The sequence below is a fragment of the Elephas maximus genome, chromosome 2, assembly GCF_024166365.1.
Source record: "Elephas maximus indicus isolate mEleMax1 chromosome 2, mEleMax1 primary haplotype, whole genome shotgun sequence".
In the NCBI taxonomy this organism is placed as follows: Eukaryota; Metazoa; Chordata; class Mammalia; order Proboscidea; family Elephantidae; genus Elephas; species Elephas maximus.
This window is the reverse complement of record NC_064820.1, coordinates 162,860,776-162,879,207: the sequence shown is the minus strand read 5'-3', so window position 1 is coordinate 162,879,207 and position 18,432 is coordinate 162,860,776. Positions and strand designations below refer to the sequence as shown.

Sequence of the window (18,432 nt, the reverse complement as noted above, 5' to 3'; positions counted from 1 at the left end):
AATGTATTTTTTTAATAGGATGTGGGGCTTACAAGTGTAATGGTAAGGTATAAAACAAACAACACTCATTGACACATTCTGATAATTGCCATCCTGTACAAACTGAGAAAGAATGTCTTTCCCTAGATACATTTGGATAGATATTTACCCAAGGCATCTTTTGAAGCAGGTGCGTGGTCTTTGGATAGATGCCCTGAAAGTAAATAAAGGCAAGAGGAAGTTTGATGATGATGGAGAGAAAAGTGCAAATGTGAGTTAGAAGCTAAGTACAGGGAAGTGGGACTTCCCCCAACCCCGTGGTCTTTGCTATTAGATACTTGCCTTAAGCTATCCATTACTCACAGGAATCTGGAATCCACAACCACCTAATACTCCATAATGTATAGTGGTTAACTCCTTTGAAACAACTTTGTTTCAATGTTCATTTTACCAAGCTTTTTCAGAGATTTCTATGAATATTTCCCTTAAAATACTTAGCACACTATACTTTTACATGGTTATTTTAAGATTGTAAACTCCTTGGGGAAACTCCAAATGATGTCATATGCACAGTTTATTCATTAGTACGTTTTGAATGAATGCAAAATATTGTTTTTGACAAGTATACTAGTTATGAGCAAATCAAGTGAAATGTATAGTTGTCTGATGAGAAGAGTTTGCAATAACTAAAACTACTTGAACACTACTTGTTTCATAGAGTTTGGTGTGCTAGCCCTAGTACATGAGAGTTTAGAGTGCAGCCTACAATAAGAGGTTTATAAAAAAGGAGGAACGTTCAAAATAGTCCAAGTATAAATTGGTTGACAAAGAACTATGTGATGGATGGTTGTGCATCCAGGCATCCTGAATTACTTGAGAGAGTTGCCAGTAATTATTATCTTCAGTTATTTTCCAAAGCTTAATAAATCCAGTGGTTTCGCTATATGTCAATCTGTAGACTGGAAGAGAAACTTCGGTATCTAATGTCACCGTTGGGAAGTGTTAGTTAGGTAAATTTAGGTTATTCTAGAAGTAAAACACTTTGAGATATCTGGCTGCTTTATAATGTTAATTTTTTTTCTATTAAGATACTAAATGCATGTTTCTTATTAAAATGGATAAGACAGAAAGGTGGAAAGAAATATTTTAATTCTATCATCCTGAAGTAAGCAATTTTAATATTTGGGTGTATTCCAACCAAACCAAACCCATTGCCATTGAGTCGATTCTGACTCATAGCAACTTGGGTGTATTATCCTCTATTAGTTTTTCATTTTTTTTTCCTTAATTATGAGCAAAATGTGTATATACAACCTTCATATACTAACTAAAGTCAGCATTGCCTAACATATATGATTAATACATTAACCTGGGGAACTTAATGATATAATTTTGTCAGAAATAAAATTCCCATCTCCCTTTCCTGGGGGTCCTGATTCTTTAGGGTACAGAAGAGCTCAAGTATCTGTACGTTTGTTAAGTATGCAAGTAAAACATTACTAGGTCACCTTTAAAAATATTTATTTGTAGATACTGAAAGTATGCATGAGTCTCTCTCCGCTTGCCACCAAGGACAATATAGTAAAGATAAACATTAGTTAACATTGTATTGAGTGACCTGTTTATGATTTTAAATTGCATTAGATTTTATATTATCAAACATACAATTAGAATACTAGTTTATCATACCGTCATTGAATAATTAAACATAGAGTATAAAACCCTGAAATCACAGGATCTTAAAGTTAGAAAGAACATTGACAGACCAATATTCCATGATGTGTTTCATAGAAGGATTCACTTCATCATTTATGAATTTAAGGCCGATTGAGAAGACATTAATTTTTTTAACAAAACTACCAAAAATGGTATCACAATAAGAGGTGTATTGATAGCATCACCAAGATTCAGCATCTACCGTAAAAATCAAATTGAAATGCTTGACCACTTTCCCTGTAGAGAAAGAAAGAAGCAGAGAAAAGAGAAAATAAATTATTAAAAGAACACACTGAACTCCCTGGAAGTGCACAAAATGCTTTTCAATGAATATTGGAACTTCAAAGACAATGGCAAAGCTGTGCTTTACTTCTCTAAGCTGCTGGGACCCACCTGCTCCCCAGCCCTGCAGATGCCTCCTACCTTCATGAGACCATTTAACCCTTCCTACCTGATCAGACCTGAGCCAGCTTTGGAAACCACCCAGACATAAGAAAGGAGAGATTTAGGGATTGTCTTCTTTTTTCTCCAAAATCAGGTGCCAATTTAGGGATTAAATTTGCAAAGAGTTAATGAGAGGAAACAAACCTGTGAGAATAAAAGGGGATGGAGGCAGAAGCGTGGCTGAACCTTCAGATTGCAAACTCCCTCAGAGTGAAGGAGGCAGCAAGGGAGGCTGGGTGGAAGTGTCCTAGAATGTACTCTAAGAAAGGCTTGGAAGGTTGTCATGGAGGTCATGACACAAAGTCAACCATGGGAGGTGTGTCTGCCCATAGTGACGGATTCCACAGTACAGCAGTCAGGGTCTGCCCCCTGCAGCTGGAGGTGAGGAGGGCTATTTTCATGGCCATCACAGAGATCCACTCAGCGTCTGGAACTTACCAATTACTCCATATTGGTCACTAGCCAGCCGTTAGTAATTTATAATTAGTAAGTTATTCACACATTTACAGAGTACCTAGCATTGTTGTATTGATAGCACAAATACAAGAAAGTACTCTGAGAAATGAGAGCTGCGTCAGTTACAGAGATGTTCTATTATTTTCTGTATGTACTGTGTCTAGGTTATCAACAATATGTATCTGGCTACCATTTTGTGATGTATTCTTCATTACTTTAGAAGAGCAAATATTTATTATTGTATTCTTACATCATTTCACTGCAGAAAACACATTTATTGCTGTAAGTCTGACGATTGGTTGCACAGATCGGGTCCATTTGTCTGGTGCAAAGATGTAGCTGATCTGCGTATAGATCACAGTTTGGCTGTTACATGTAGAGAGGAAACATAGAATATATTAGAATTAACCTTTGAATGAAATGTTTCTCAGTCTTAACACAAAATATCATACATCAAAACAGGATAAATATATTCGGTATGTAAGTTTAAATATGGACATCTAGCTACCGATAACCAACTTAAAACATGAAACTTTAGTGATATGTTTTTGAAAGCCAGTTATTACTTTAAAAAAAAAGGCCATATAACTGACTGACTGTGTTTTTATACTTTAGCTACCACCACCCACTTCTCTTACTAAGGTCATATCATACCACCAAAAATCATGAAATTAATTTTCTGTTTATTATCCTATTGTCTTTCTTAATAATCTCAGTACATATATAGACATAGACATAAATATGTGTAAGGTGTCTGGGTGGTGTAAACAGTTTATGCTTGACTACTCACCAAAGGTTGGTAGGTTGAACCCATGAAAGAAAAGCTGGTGATCTGTTTTCATAAAGAGTATGGCTAAGAAAACCCTGTGGAACTCAGTTCTATTCTGTAACACATGGGGCCACCATGATATGGAATTGACTTCACTGAATAGGTGGGGGAATAGATATGTATACATATATATGTATGTGTGTATGTATGTGTGCATGTATCTTTATGTTTGTGTAAAAATATATAGATATAAATATAAAATCAAAAAACTTATTGACACTGAGTTGATTCTGACTCATAGTGACCCTATAGGACAGAGTAGAACTGCCCCATAGTGTTTCCAAGGAGTGGCTGGTGAATTCGAACTGTGGACTTTTTTGGTCAGCAGTCAAGGTCTTAAACACTGTGCCACCAGGGCTCCATATATAGATATAGATACATGTAATTTTTTTAAATGTTGGTAGTGTTAGAAATTTATATAAATAAGCAGTACTGTGTGAATTCTTAAATCATCTGCTTTTAAAACTCTTTGGGTCCTATATCGCTTCATATGTTTAAACTGTAGTTTTTTTTTTTTTAATTCTACATCATGTACCACTATATGCATATATGAAAATTATAATTATTTTATCAACCTCTAAGTGAATACTTGCTGCTAAATTTACAACATACAAAACTTAAAAGTTTAACTTTTTTCAACTTCTAAATGAGTCAGTATTAACTTACCGGATGTCGGCGAAATGACCTTTGAAAGAAACTTTCTGCAAACAATTCACATAGGTAAAAGATAAAATTAGAAGAATTAGAAAAAAAAAAAATGCAGAGTCTCTGGTAGGATGTGTCTACATCACTTATTAGCGTAAGCTAATGTCAATTGTTTACTCAAGACTCTGCAAGTCATGAGATGAGCCTGTGAGGCAGTAACAAAACAATACAATCACAAAATAACTCCAAATCTAAAAACATTGCTTCATTCTCAAATTAATCACACTCCGTAAAAAATAATTTTTATGTTATACTTTTATTTCATTTTTATGGGTGAGACATCCTGGTCATAGAAGACAGCGACTTTCATTGTCAGTTAATATAAATATATTAACTAGAACGGAGTTAATCAATACTCCACTCTAATTATGTGACTCTGTGCACCTCACAGAGTCCCTGGGTGGAACAAATGGTTTGCACTCTACTACTAACCTAAGGTTGGTGTTTCGAACCCAACCAGCGATGCCACAGAAAAAAGTCTGGCAATCTTCTTCTGTAAAGATTACAACCAAGAACACCTATTCTGTAACACATGGGGTAGCCATGCATTGGAATCAACTTGACAGCAACGGATTTGGTTTGGCTTAGTCCAATGTCACACAGCTACTTAATTTTGAAATTCATGAACTACCTTCGCTTTAAGAATAATAACTTTGTTCTCAAAAGTATCAGTGAGTTCTGTCCCTAAAACCTTAACCTTAACTTTAGGGGATTTACAGGTGACAATGGGTCACTAGGAGTCAGAATTGACTCGATGGCAATGGGTTTGGGTTTTTTTTTTTTTTGGTTTAGAGGCGACAAGTCAGATTGTTGAGAAATACCAGATCTGGGAGAAATCATTCCTCCCCACACTTGGCATTTAACAGCCATGGAATCTGACTTCCAAAGAGGGCAAGAAAGAATTTAGGTACATTTCTTTAATTATACGTGAACATAGAGCTAAGATCTACTGCCTATACCAGTCCATTGCTCTGTGTCCACCACTCCAATGTGGGATATGAACAAAAGAATTCCACTGATGGAATTTTCAAAAGGCATCTGTAACATGTTCCCTTCATTTTACCAGTTCAAGGATTACTAACCCCATAAGACAAGTCCTTTCATTTCTAGCAGCTGTTTCCTGCATTTTCTAGAATATGTGAAATGTTTGACCTGGGACTAGAAAGTTTACTTACCAGAATAAAGAGGAAATGCCAACATAATGATGAAGAGAGCTTTGATCCATGATGAGCAGAAAGGCATTTTATCAGGTCTGTGGAAGAAATATTTCGGAATAACACATGGCACCCAGAAAAAAAAAAAAAAAATTACATTACTGAATGAAAATTCCTGACTGGCAAAGACTTGCTCTACCCTCCTTGCTGTTGTTAGGTGCCATCAAGTTTCTGAGTCATAGCCACCCCATGTACAACAGAAGGAAATGTTGCCCGTCTTGCACTATCCTCAAAATCATTGCTATGCTTGTGGTGATTGTTGCAGTCACCTTATTAATCCATCTTTTTGAGGGTTTTCTTCTCCTTTGCTGACCTTCTACTTTGTCAAGCGTAATATTCTTCTCTAGGGCTTGGTCCCTCCTTATGTCATGAGCAAAGCAAGCGAGATGAAGTCTTACCATCTTCCCTTCTAAGAAGCATTCTGACTGTACTCCTTTCCAAGACAAATCTAGCCCCCCAGATTCTTAATAAACACAGAATTCTCTTTTTCCTTTTCCAAATCCTCCCAATTCAACATAACAAAACATGTGGCCCCCGTGGTTGAGAGGGAAACACCAGACAAAATAAGAAGCAGCATATTCGCACAATTTTGGGGTCAGCCCACAAGGAGCCTGGCAACATTTAAGGAAACATGCACATTTGTATCTCAGCTTTTTTTCTCAGAAAAGAGAAACAATTATTTCATGAAAGACAGCCTCCATAGCAATGCTACTCACCAGGGCTACCTTCCTAGATTTACCATTTGACCTACCTCACACAGAGAAAGATGCAGAGTCTGGTGGACAGGTCTGAGGCAGCCTGTCTTATTTACTTTTCCTCCTTAGCCACCTCCACCAGCTGAGGAGTCTCCTTTATTTATGTTAATAAGGAGCTTGTTGGGGGTAAGGTAGATAGCCCAGATAAGACACAGAGACATTCTTTGTTCTTTCTGGAGCCTGTAAAGTAGCTCATGAGACATGCCTCAGAAAGAACCTTCAATAGATCTTTCCTCAGCAGGAGGCCTGGGACAATTTGACCTGATGCACCCAAAAGTATTAGAGGAGACTAGGTAACAGGAGTGATTATAGATTCTAAGATGGAGAAAATATGTGAAAACTTTCCAAGTAAGTGAGTAGGAAAGGACAAGAGAATCAAAGGAGAAAATGCAACAGTTTTGGCAACTGTAATTAGACACATACCTTAAGAAAACCAGGTGCTGATATTTTTATTAAGCCCTCCAAATGGTTCTCATACAAATCTGGGTTTCAAAACTACTGAGCTTTTAGTCATATTTGTCAATTACATATCCCAGAATTATTTTTTTCTTGCCTCAGTTCTCCTGATTCTACACAATTCCCTGCTTGGATATATTTCACATACCTATCTTAGGCCCTATAATTACATTTATTATTTTCCCCTCTCCCCTTTTTTTTTGTGCCAATTATAGCAAATCGCCCCCTAAATTTCAGCTGCAGGGATAGTTTTGATAAGATTTGTCTGAGAAAACTTCACAAATTCCAGGCAGGACAAAAACATTTCTCATTATGATCACACCTTCTAGTTGTATACAGATGGAAGCCAATGGTCAGGTCATAAACTGAATTCCTGAATAAGTAGAGACAAAAAATGCTCAGACCATTTCATGTTGGAAGACATATGCCATTATCCAAATTACTAAAGTTCAAAATAAAATTTTAAACTCATCTAAAAAATCAGATTCATGACACTCTCTGGGGGATAATTTGTCTCACTTTTCAAATAGGCATACAACTATTTTTGCTTCAGAGCAAATTTCCCTGTCAGATTGCTGGGAGGACAGTCTGCCTTTACGATTCCCATCTGGGTCACCTAAGCTGAGGCTTTGGGCTCAGGACATTCTCTAATGAGGAGGCTAGGAACTGAGACTCACTCTCTCTCCCAGTTTCTCACCCTTGTCAATGAAGGCTTCCTCCCTGTTCTGTGCTCACAGTAACTTTCTGTCTCCATGACTACCCATAACTGATTAATTTACAGAATTAATCTAGTAGCTAGGGCAGAAGCTGGTCACAGAATGGCCACACTGTTTGCTCCTGAACAAAGACACCTTCCTGGTCACAGAATGGTTATGCTACCTGCACCTAAACAAAGGTGGTCTCCATGTACCCTCTTCTTATTGCTTTCATTCAGGTGAGCACTTTCACCCCTCCTGTTTATCTATATAAGCCCCAGGCCCAAATTACCCCTTTTTTTTCCCTCACCCATGGCACATTGAGAGGCACACATGGAAGTGATAAAACATATTCACCCCTGGACAGGAGCCTTTTGGGAGAACCTGGCTATTGATATACCCTGCTCTGTTCAGGAATCACCTACTCGTCTAAGACTTTAGGCTCTGATGGAGAAGGCTAATGTTCTGTAGAATTCACCAGCAAAATAAGATTATAAGAGGAGCCATATCAATACAGAGTCACATCATAAAGTTACCATGACCCATAATGGTTAAAAGTAATTTTTCCTTTAGTTTCTCTGTGAAGAGAGAAAACTAAAGATAAACAATACATCCGATTCCATGATGATGCTCAAAGAGCTTCTCAGTGAGTGAGTATTTGAACAAGGGATATGATGGAGTGCCTGGACTCTACTTCTTCATCACTAGGCCCTTCCATTGCCTGGGCTCTGCATATGTCCTCCCCCGTCATGTGGGACTATTTTCTCAGTCCTGATTCATTCCTGGGACCCACCCAGACTAGAGGAAGGAGAGGATAGGAGATCCATAGTTTAGCCCTCGGGCCTCCCACTTGGCATCATACTGACTCATCTGTAGTAATTCATAAAATATTACTTGAAATTAAATAATGTTACTTAATTTGAACAGTTACAGACAATCCAACATCATCACGTAATAGCTCAAGCTAACCTACTTTCAGAAGTGGTGGTTCCAGGGTAAAGTTCAAATGTGTATCCTCGTGCTTAAGAGAAATATAACAGTTGTTTTCTATGCATGCTATGCATAGATTAAGGGCAACAAAGGAGTCCCTAGTATTCTGCGAATATTATTTTTTATTATATAAAAAAACAAATATGTACTGTTATGCTTTTACCTGTATGCCCTGCAAAACACACATTGGTTGACGTAAGTGATGAAATAGGAGGCACAGGATAGTCAATATGTCCTATTGCAAGTGTATGTAGTGCTGGAGTATTTGCTATAGCCTGGCTGTAAAAGGTAGAACATTATAGAAATAATCGGAGTACGACTCTGAAAAGCATGTTCTTAATATGTTATTATGAAATGTCATCCTTAAATAAGAGGGTAAAGAATTTATATATTTTATTATATAGACCAATAACAAAACAAACATCTATGTAAGCAGAAATCAAATTAAAAAATAAAACAATTTTGAAACCTTTTAATCCTCCCATCAGGTATTTCCCTCTAATTTTACCCTCTTCCCAAAGAGGTAAAAGAGCCCTGGTAGCAAAATGGATAAAATGCTTGGCCAGCAGTTCGAACCCACCAGCTGCTCTGTAGGAGAAGAGACCTTGTGATTTGCTCCCAAAAATAATGCAGGCTAGGAAACCCTCTGGGGGAGTTCTATCCTGTCCTAAAAGGTCACTATGGGTCAGAGTAGACTCAACAGCACAAAACAACAACAACCAAAGGGGTACTTAACAAACTCAATTTTCTATTCATCATTCACTTGATTTTCTTTATAGTTTCATCACATATGTAGTAATTCCTAAAATTATGTATTATTTAATTTTGGAGGATTTTGAATGTATAAGCATAAGCATTACAACCTATTTTGGCTTTCTCAAAATGTATTAGCATATAGATTATTTTCATTGAACCAAATCTGTTGCTATCGAGTTGGTTCCGACTCAGCGACACTATAGGACAGAGTAGAACTGCCCCATAGAGTTTCCAAGGAGAGCCGGGGGGATTTGAACTGCTGGCCTTTTGGTTAGCAGCCATAGCACTTAACTACTATGCCACCAGGGTTTCCATTTTCATTGAAAGCTTTTATAATTATTGGTTGAGATAATACAGCTTTCTAATCTTTAATACATTAATGTGGTGATTTAACCTATATATTTGAGTCAATCATACATTGATAGTAAAGGAAACTTGGCCATATTTTTACAAACCTTTTATACATTGCTAGATTTTACATGGTAAGATTTTAAGATCTATGTTTAAGACTGACATTTATAGTTTTACTTTATTGTAAGAATCCCTGTCTAAATCTGATGCCAAGGTTAAACTAATGTTTCAGTTTGTAAGAATCTATCTTCTAATTTCAAATATAATTCCTTCTTTGTCCCATGATTACTTAACCTCGCATTTTAAATGCCCAAATATAGATAGACAGAGAGAAAGAGAGAGAGATATAAATGGAAAGATAGGTAGACAGACAGACAGATAGATACATGGACGATAGATGGGGAGATAGCTGCTATTGAGCCAAGTCCAAATCACGGCGACCCTATGTACAACAGAAGGAAATATTGCAGACCCCTGCATCATCCTCACGGTCACCGGCATGTTCTAGTCCATTGTTGTGCCTATTGCACCAAACCATCTCACCAAGTGTCTCCTTCACCCTCGTTGGCCCTATACTTCACTGAACATGATGGCGTCCTCAAGCACCCAAAATATGAGGTTTTAATTATCTCTTTTTGCTATGATTATTAATTGCATTGTGGTTAGAGAATGAGAAAGGTCCTATATAAATTACTGGAATTTTGTTGAAAGTGGAAGTACAACATTCTACAGTAATTTTGTAAATGTTCCGTAAGTGCTTGAAAGGAATGTGTGTTACCAAATTCTAATTGACCAATTTCTGAATGAGATATGTTAAAATACACCTTTATGATTATTTTCTCTTTTTAGTCTTATAGTTCCGTGATTCTCTTTATATGTATGATAGTAGCTGAAGCTATGATATTAGTTGCTGACAAGTATAGAAAATGCCTCCCTGAACAAATGAAATTTAATAAGTAACAAGTATACATTTCAGATGGTTAAGCACTCGACTACTATTGGTTATTTGAGCTCACTCAGAGGTGCCTTGCATGAAAGGCTTGGCTATCTGCTTCTGAAAACCCTATGGCATGCAGTTTGACTCTGAAACACATGGGGTTGCCATGAGTCAGAACTGACTTGACGGCACCTGGACCTGGAAGTGAAAACCTGTTTCTCATTTTGTTTTTTCTTGATGTTGCTATTTTCATGACCTCACAATATTTAACCTGAGTAGTTCATGGAGATTTATTATAATATGTGAGATATTTGGAATTATTTTCTACCTTCCTTTGTGTGCTTTTTTTCGCTACTAATATTTTTATTTACTTTCTTTTTCTTCTTTTGTGGTAATTGGGTTGCTTATTATTCTATCTTCTTTTTCCTCTACAAGTTCAAAAGTTTTAATTTATACATACTTGATACAATTTATTTCTTCAAAATCCATAAATAACTTGAAAAATCTAAAGTTAACCATTATCTTTTCCTCATCTCCAGACAGAAGAGGTGGTGAGAGTGCTCTAACTTCAATTATACATCTCTTAACTTATATTCTATTGTTCAGAACCTTGATTTCTTCTTTGCTTGTTAACCTCACGAAGCAGGCACTATGTTTGCATTACATTCTGACTTTTTAATGTGTTTACCAACATGTCTAACATTTTTGTACTCTCCATTGATCTTATACCTAAAATCTCCCTTCTGATAACATCTTCCTTTCTTTAAAAAAAAAAAAATATATATATATACTTTAAAATTGTTTTAATTTTAAATCTCGTGGTAGTGGGTTCTATTTGATTGCCTGAAAATGCAATTATTTAACACCATCCTTGAAAAGGAATACAATTCTAGGCTGACAGCCATTTTATTTCAAACTTCCTAAGTTATTATTCCACTTTTTTTTTTCCCATTTCCCATTATTAAAATTGAAGAGATAGCTGATAGTCTAATTCTAATATTGTAGATATTCAGTCTTTCTCTCTGGCTACTTCTAAGACCATCTCTTTATCTTCATATTTCTATAGTTTTATTACAATATGTGTAGGTGTGGATTCTTAAATAAATGTTACCTGATTAATGTATTGGGATCCATAACTCTGTTCGTAATGGCCAAAGAGTGAAAAAAAAAAAAAAAAAAAGACCCGCATCATCTATGACTGGATAAATAGAAGTGCTTTATCTATGAAGTAGAATATTATTCAGCAATAAATGGAAATAAAGTACTGAAACATCCTACAAGATGGATGAGCCTTGAAAATATGCTAAGTGAAAGAAGTCAATCACAAAGACCACACATTGTATGTTTCCACTTATATAAAATTTTCCACATAAGCACATCTTTTAAGACAGAAATTACATTAGTGGTTTCCTGGGATGGAAGATAGGGGAGTTGGTTAGTAGTAAATTGTCATATGGCCTCTAATTGTGGTGATGAAAATGTTATAAAACCCATTTATGAATCGGGTTGTACAACTTGGTAAATTTAATGAACGATCATAGAGTTATGCACTTTAATTTGTTGATTATTATGGTATGTAAAATATACTTCAAAAAATTTATTTTTAAAAAATACACTGACATCAGCAGAAACCAAACTGGTCTTTTAAAATAATCTCATTTAATATCCAGACAGATAAAAGGTAACGTAGACCACCTAAATCTCTCCATGAATCCTCCAAAAATTATACTAATTAACAAGAAGAGCTAATAAAATCACATAAATAATTTGAACTCAGTATAATTAAAAGAGAGAAAAAGCTACTAACTTAACATTACCTGCATGTGCAAAAATAATCACCAAATTATAATAGAGTTATCATTTGATCTTCTAGTGCAAGTAAGTTCTTTGCAGAGCACAGATTGGGTAGAGAAAAAAATACCAAAAGTATAAATAAAGGGGGAAAGGGGAGGAACTGAAAGCCTAAGATTAAGCTAAAACACCCTGAGAAAGATAAAACTTATCATTCATTCAAAAATACTGAAAGTCCTAGCACAGAAGTACATATTTATAGAGAAGGAAATTAAAATTAATTGAGAATCAAGTGCAAGTCTCAGAAAGGCGTCATTCCTCCATGAGAAGAAAGTACAAGAAAGACATCTAATAAAATTCAATTCAAAAGAGAATCAAATTGTGTCACAGGATACAGTGTGCACACACACTCACTCCCCACCCACACATACATACACACACATACCTGATGAAAGTAACTATCTTCCGCTATGCTGACAAAAGGCAGAATTTTTGCACTAGTGATATTGTAAACCTGCCAGCAATGGCAGTCAACTGTGTTAACAAAAAAATAGAAAAAAATTCTATATGAAGAATTTTTTTAATAGAAAATCAAATGCCTGCAGTTGAAATCTCTTACCGCACAAAATAGAAAACCATAAAGCAGAAGTAAACTATAACACAACATCCAAAACGAGATGAATGAAATAATCTGCAGCCAACTATTAAGGATATTAAAACAGACTCCTTGAATAAAAAAAAAAATAAACCTTAAGAACAGAATTTGATTAAAATTAAAAAAAAAAACTTGGTATGTATGAAACAACATTGGTTGAATTTAAGAAAGTTATAGAAGATACAGCAAAATATTTTATAAATAAATAAATAAATTATAAGATGCCCAGTACAGAAAAGGTCTGAATGAAAAGTTAATGAATGGCAATTAATAAAATTAAGAGAGAAGAAAAAAATAGGATTTGAGTAAAAGAGAATAAAATGGAAGACTAAAAAAATGTAACATGCATGCAATTGGATTTCCTAAAGAAGAAAAGGCAAATGAGGAAAGAGAAATGATATTAATATTATAACAAAAGATGGGTGGAGTCGAAGAATGATCTAGATGTACATATCATAAAGAACAGTTAGGTCATGGCAATTTAACATGAAACAATCAATTCTGAAAAATAGCCTACTAGCAATCAGATTTTAAAGTTGAAGAAAAATTCTCACAACCTCAAATCAAAAAAGACCACCAAATAACTAAACAGGCAAGTAAACTAGGAAGATTCAAACATATCATGAGATGCATGGAAAAGTAAAGCAACAGTTGAATAGGTTTTTCAAGAATCTCAAAGAGAGAAAGAGTGGACAAAGGATTTTTTTTCCAGTAAGATACTCTGTAAGTATTAAGGCAATAAAAAATCAGTTTCAAGCACGCACTGAATTAAACAACAAATACTGTATGATGATTCTTTCTTAAGCAATATACTACGGGATGAACTTTCTCCAAACAAGAGCTTATAAGAGAAACTTTGTAAAAGGGCTGATTGTACGTATTTAGTATATTTAATTTTGATTTAATACTAAAACACAGGTGGAGAAAGGAGCAAAAAGTGTTATATAAAATTGATGTATTATGAAAAAAGCAAAAAATATTCAATTTATAAACGAAAGTAGAAGGAAAAGTAAGGATGAGAGTATACTGAATAAATTGTGGTCTGAATCCCCAGATCCTGCCTAGTGATGCATCTGAGAATAACACATGGCACAGAACCAAGAAAAAACCAACCCCAGTGCCATGAGTCGATTCCGACTCATAGCGACCCTATAAGATAGAGTAGAACCACCCCATGGAGTTTTCAAGGAGAGCCTGGCGGATTCAAACTGCCAACCCTTTGGTTAGCAGCTGTAGCACTTAACCACTACACCACCGGGGCACAGAGAAAAATATATCATTATCAAATGAAAGTTCCAGACTGGCAAAGAACTTTCTCCTCCCTGCCTCGTTGTTTTTAGGCATCGTCGAGTTGATTCAAATTCATAGTGACCCACCAAGCACAGCATAAGGACACGTTATCAGTCCTGTGCCATCTTACGGTCATTGCTATGCTGGCACCAATTGTTGCAGCCACTGTGTCACTTCATCTTTTTGAGGGTCTTCATCTCTTTTGCTGACCCTCTACTTTACCAAGCCTGATGTTCCTCCTAAGGCACTGATCCCTCCTGATTTCATGTGCAAAGCAAGCAAGACAGTCTCACCATCTTACTTATAAAGAATATTCTGGCTGTACTTCTTTCAAAACAGATTTTTCTTGGAATCTACTCCCCTACATTCCTCATACCATCACATATCTGTCAGTTTGTCCTTCTGTGGTGGCTTGTGTGTTGCTGTGATGTTGAAAATTTTGCCACCAGTATTTCACATACCAGCAAGGTCATCCTTAGTGGACAGGTTTCAGCAGGGCTTCTAGGCTAAGACAGACTAAGAAGAAGGACTTGACAGTGAAAATCCCATGAATAACAGTGGATCATTGGCTGATATAGTGCCAGAAGTTGAGCCCCTCGGGTTGGAAGGCACTAAAATATGACAGGGGAAGAATCGCTTCCTTAAAGTCAACTTTAACGATGTGGATGGAGGCAAGTTTTTGGGAGCTTCATTTGTTAATGTGACATGACTCAAAATGAGAAGAAACAGCTGTAAATATCCTTTAATAATCAGAACATGGAAAGTTGCCCAAAATGAAATGGAAGGCATAAAGATCCATATCCTGGGTGTCTTTTATTCATCCAGTATGGCTATGAAAGAATATCACAAGTGGATGGCTTTAACAAAGAAAAATTTATTTTCTTATAGTCTAGTAGGTTACAAGTCCAAATTCAGGGTGTCAGCTTAATGGGAAGGCTTTCTTTCTCTGTCAGCTCTGGAGGAAGGTCTTTGACATCAATCTTTCCCTGGTTGAGGAGGTTCTCAGCACAGGGGCCCCAGGTCCAAAGGATGCACTATTCTCCTGGCTCTTATTTCTTGGTGGTATGAGGTCCCCATGCCTCTCTGATCACTTGTTTCTTTTATATCTCAAAAGAGATTGGCTTAAGACACAACCTAATCTTGTAGACTGAGTCTTGCCTCATTAACATAACTGCTGCTAGTTCTACCTCATCAACAAAATAGAGGTAAGATTTACAACACATAGGAAAATCACATCAGATGACAAAATGGTGAAGTATCACACAGTACTGAGAATCATGGCCTAGTCAAATTGACAGATATTTTCAAGGAACACAATTCAGTCCATGACAGTAGGCATTGTTGTTATTGTTTGGTGCTGTCAAGTTGGTTCCGACTCATAGCTACCCTATGCACAACAAAACAAAGAACTGCCCGGTCCTGAGCCATCCTTACAATCGTTTTTATGCTTGAGCCCATTGTTGCAGCCACTGTGTCAATCCACCTCGTTGAGGGTCTTCCTCTTTTATGCTGACCCAGTATTTGCCAAGCATGATATCCTTCTCCAGAGACTGATCCCTCCTGACAACATGTCCGAAGTACGTAAGACGCAGTCTCACCATCCTTGCTTTTAAGGTGCATTGTGGTTATACTTCTTCTAAGACAGATCTGTTCGTTCTTTTGGCAGTCCATGGTGTATTCAATATTCTTCGCCAACACCACAATTCAAAGCCATCAATTCTTCTTCGGTCTTCCTTATTCATTGTCCAGCTTTCACATGCATATGATGTGACTGAAAATACCAGGGCTTGGGTCAGGCACACCTTAGTCCTCAGGGTGACATCTTTGCTCTTCAACACTTTAAAGAAGTCCCTTGCAGCAGATTTACCCAACGCAATGCGTCTTTTGATTTCTTGACTGCAGCTTCCATGGCTGTTGATTGTGGATCCAAGTAAAATGAAATCCTTGACAACTTCAATTTTTTCTCCATTTATCATGATGTTGCTCATTGGTCCAGTTGTAAGGATTTTTGTTTTCTTTATGTTGAGGTGCAATCCATACTGAAGGCTATAGTCTTTGATCTTCATTAATAAGTGCTTCAAGTCCTCTTCACTTTCAGCAAGCAAGGTTGTGTCATCTGCATAACGCAGGTTGTTATTGAGTCTTCCTCCAATCCTGATGCCCTGTTCCTCTTCATAATAGTCCAGCTTCTCGTATTATTTGTTCAGCATACAGATCGAATAGGTATGGTGAAAGAATACAACCCTAGCACACACCTTTCCTGACTTTAAACCATGCAGTATCCCCTTGTTCTGTCCGAACAACTGCCTCTTGATCTATGTAAAGGCTCCTCATGAACACAATTAAGTGTTCTGGGATTCCCATTCTTCGCAGTGTTATCCATAATTTGTTATGATCCACACAGTTGAATGTCTTTGCATAGTGAATAAAACACAGGTAAACATTCTTCTGGTATTCTCTGCTTTCAGCCAGGATCCATCTTACACCAGTAATGATATCCAGGTCCTCTTCAGAAACTAGGCATTAGGGGGCTGGAATGAATGGGTATTGGCCATTTTGAATCAGACAATTATATGGTCTACTATGCCAGGGATGACAAATTGAAGAGGAATGGCATTGTGTTCATCATCAAAGAGAACATTTTAAGATCTATCAGTGACATGATAATGTCCCAATGCCTACAGTGAAGACCAGTTAATATGACTATCATCCAAATTTATCCACCAATAACTAATGACAAAGATGAGAAAATTGAAGACTTTTACCAACTTCTGCAGCTTGAAATGGATCAAACATGCAATCAAGATGCACTGATAATTACTGGTGATTGGAAGTCAAAAGTTGGAAACAAAGAAGAAGGATCAGTAATTGGAAAACGTGGCCTTGGTGATAGAAACAATGCTGGAGATGGCATGATAGAATTTTGCAAGACCAATGACTTGTTAATTGCAAATACCTTTTTACAACAACACAGACAGTGACTATACATGTGGACCTCACCGAATGGAAAACACAAGAATCAAATTGATTACATTTGTGGAAAGAGGCAATGGAAAAGCTAAATATCACATGTCAGGACAAGGATTGGAGCTGACCGAGGAACAGACCATCAGTTGCTCATACACAAGTTCAAGCTGAAACTAAAGAAAATTAAAGCAAGTACATGAAAGCAAATATATGAACTTGAGTATATCCCGCCTGAATCTGGAGAATAGATTTGAAACATTGAACACCAATGACCAAAGACCAGACCAGTTGTGGAATGACATCATACATAAAAAAAGCAAATGGTTACTAAAAAGACAAGAAAGAAAGAAAAGGCTAAAATGTATATCAGAGGAGACTTTGACACATCCTCTTGAACACAGAGTAACTAAAGCAAAGGGAAGAAATGATGATGTGAAAGAGCTGAACAGAAGATTTCAAAGGGCACCTCAAGAAGACAAACTAAAACACTGTAACAAAATATGCACAAACCTAAAGTTAGAACACCAAAAGGCAAGAACACGCTCGGCATTTCTCAAGCTGAAAGAACTGAAGAAAAAATTCAAAACTCGAGTTACAATTTTGAAGGTATGGTGAAAGCATATGAGAAAATGAGGAACACAATTCAGTCCATGACAGTAGGCATTGTTGTTATTGCTTGGTGCCGTCGAGTCGGTTCCAACTCATGTGAGAAAATTACTGAATGATACACTAAGTATCAAAAGCAGAAGGAAGGAATACACAGAGTCACTGCACCAAAAAGATCAATCAACTTTCAAACATTTCGGGAGATAAAAAATGATCAACAACTGATGATATCGAAGGAAGAAATCTAGGCTGCAATGAAGGCATTAGCAAAAAACGAGGCTCAGGAATTGACAGAATACCAATTGAAATGTTTCAACAAAGGGATGCGGCACTGTAGGTACTCACTCATCTACAGCAAGAATTTGTAAGACACCTACCTGGCCAACCAACTGGATGGAATCCATATTTATGTCCATTGCAAAGAAAGGTGATCCAACAGAATGTGAAGATTATCGAACAACATCATTAATATCACACACAAGTAAAATCTCGCTGAAGATCATTCAAATAGATTCACAGCAGTACATCAACAGGGAACTGACAGAAATTCAAGTCAGATTCAGAAAAGGACGTGGAACCGGGGATATCACTGCTGATGTCAGATGGATCTTGACTGAAAACAGAGAATACCAGAAAGATATTTCCCTGTGTTTTATTGACTATGCAAAGGCATTCAACTATGTCAGCCATAACAAATCATGAATAACATTGCAAAGATTGGGAATTCCAGGATACTTAATCGTGCTCATGAGGAACGTGTACGCAGATCAAGAGGCAGTCGTTCAAACAGAGCAAGAGGGAAGTGCGTGGTTTAAAGTCAAGAAAGGTGTGCATCAGTGT

At 36.7% G+C, this 18,432-nt stretch overlaps 1 protein-coding gene across 2 annotated transcripts in view; it reads right to left on the bottom strand.

The window, feature by feature from the left end:
- Positions 1–1,810: 1,810 nt before the first annotated feature.
- LOC126061790 (sperm-associated acrosin inhibitor-like) overlaps positions 1,811–18,432 on the bottom strand; it is a 44,175-nt gene continuing 27,553 nt past the window's right edge. For both annotated transcript variants that reach the window (XM_049858575.1, XM_049858584.1), the window contains exons 3-6: positions 5,305–5,381; positions 4,091–4,125; positions 2,846–2,961; positions 1,811–1,932 (exon numbers count right to left, since the gene is read on the bottom strand). In XM_049858575.1, the coding sequence (XP_049714532.1) occupies positions 1,887–1,932; positions 2,846–2,961; positions 4,091–4,125; positions 5,305–5,371 (264 nt within the window). In that variant the 5' untranslated portion in view covers positions 5,372–5,381 and the 3' untranslated portion in view covers positions 1,811–1,886. The remainder of the gene's footprint in view (positions 1,933–2,845; positions 2,962–4,090; positions 4,126–5,304; positions 5,382–18,432) is intronic.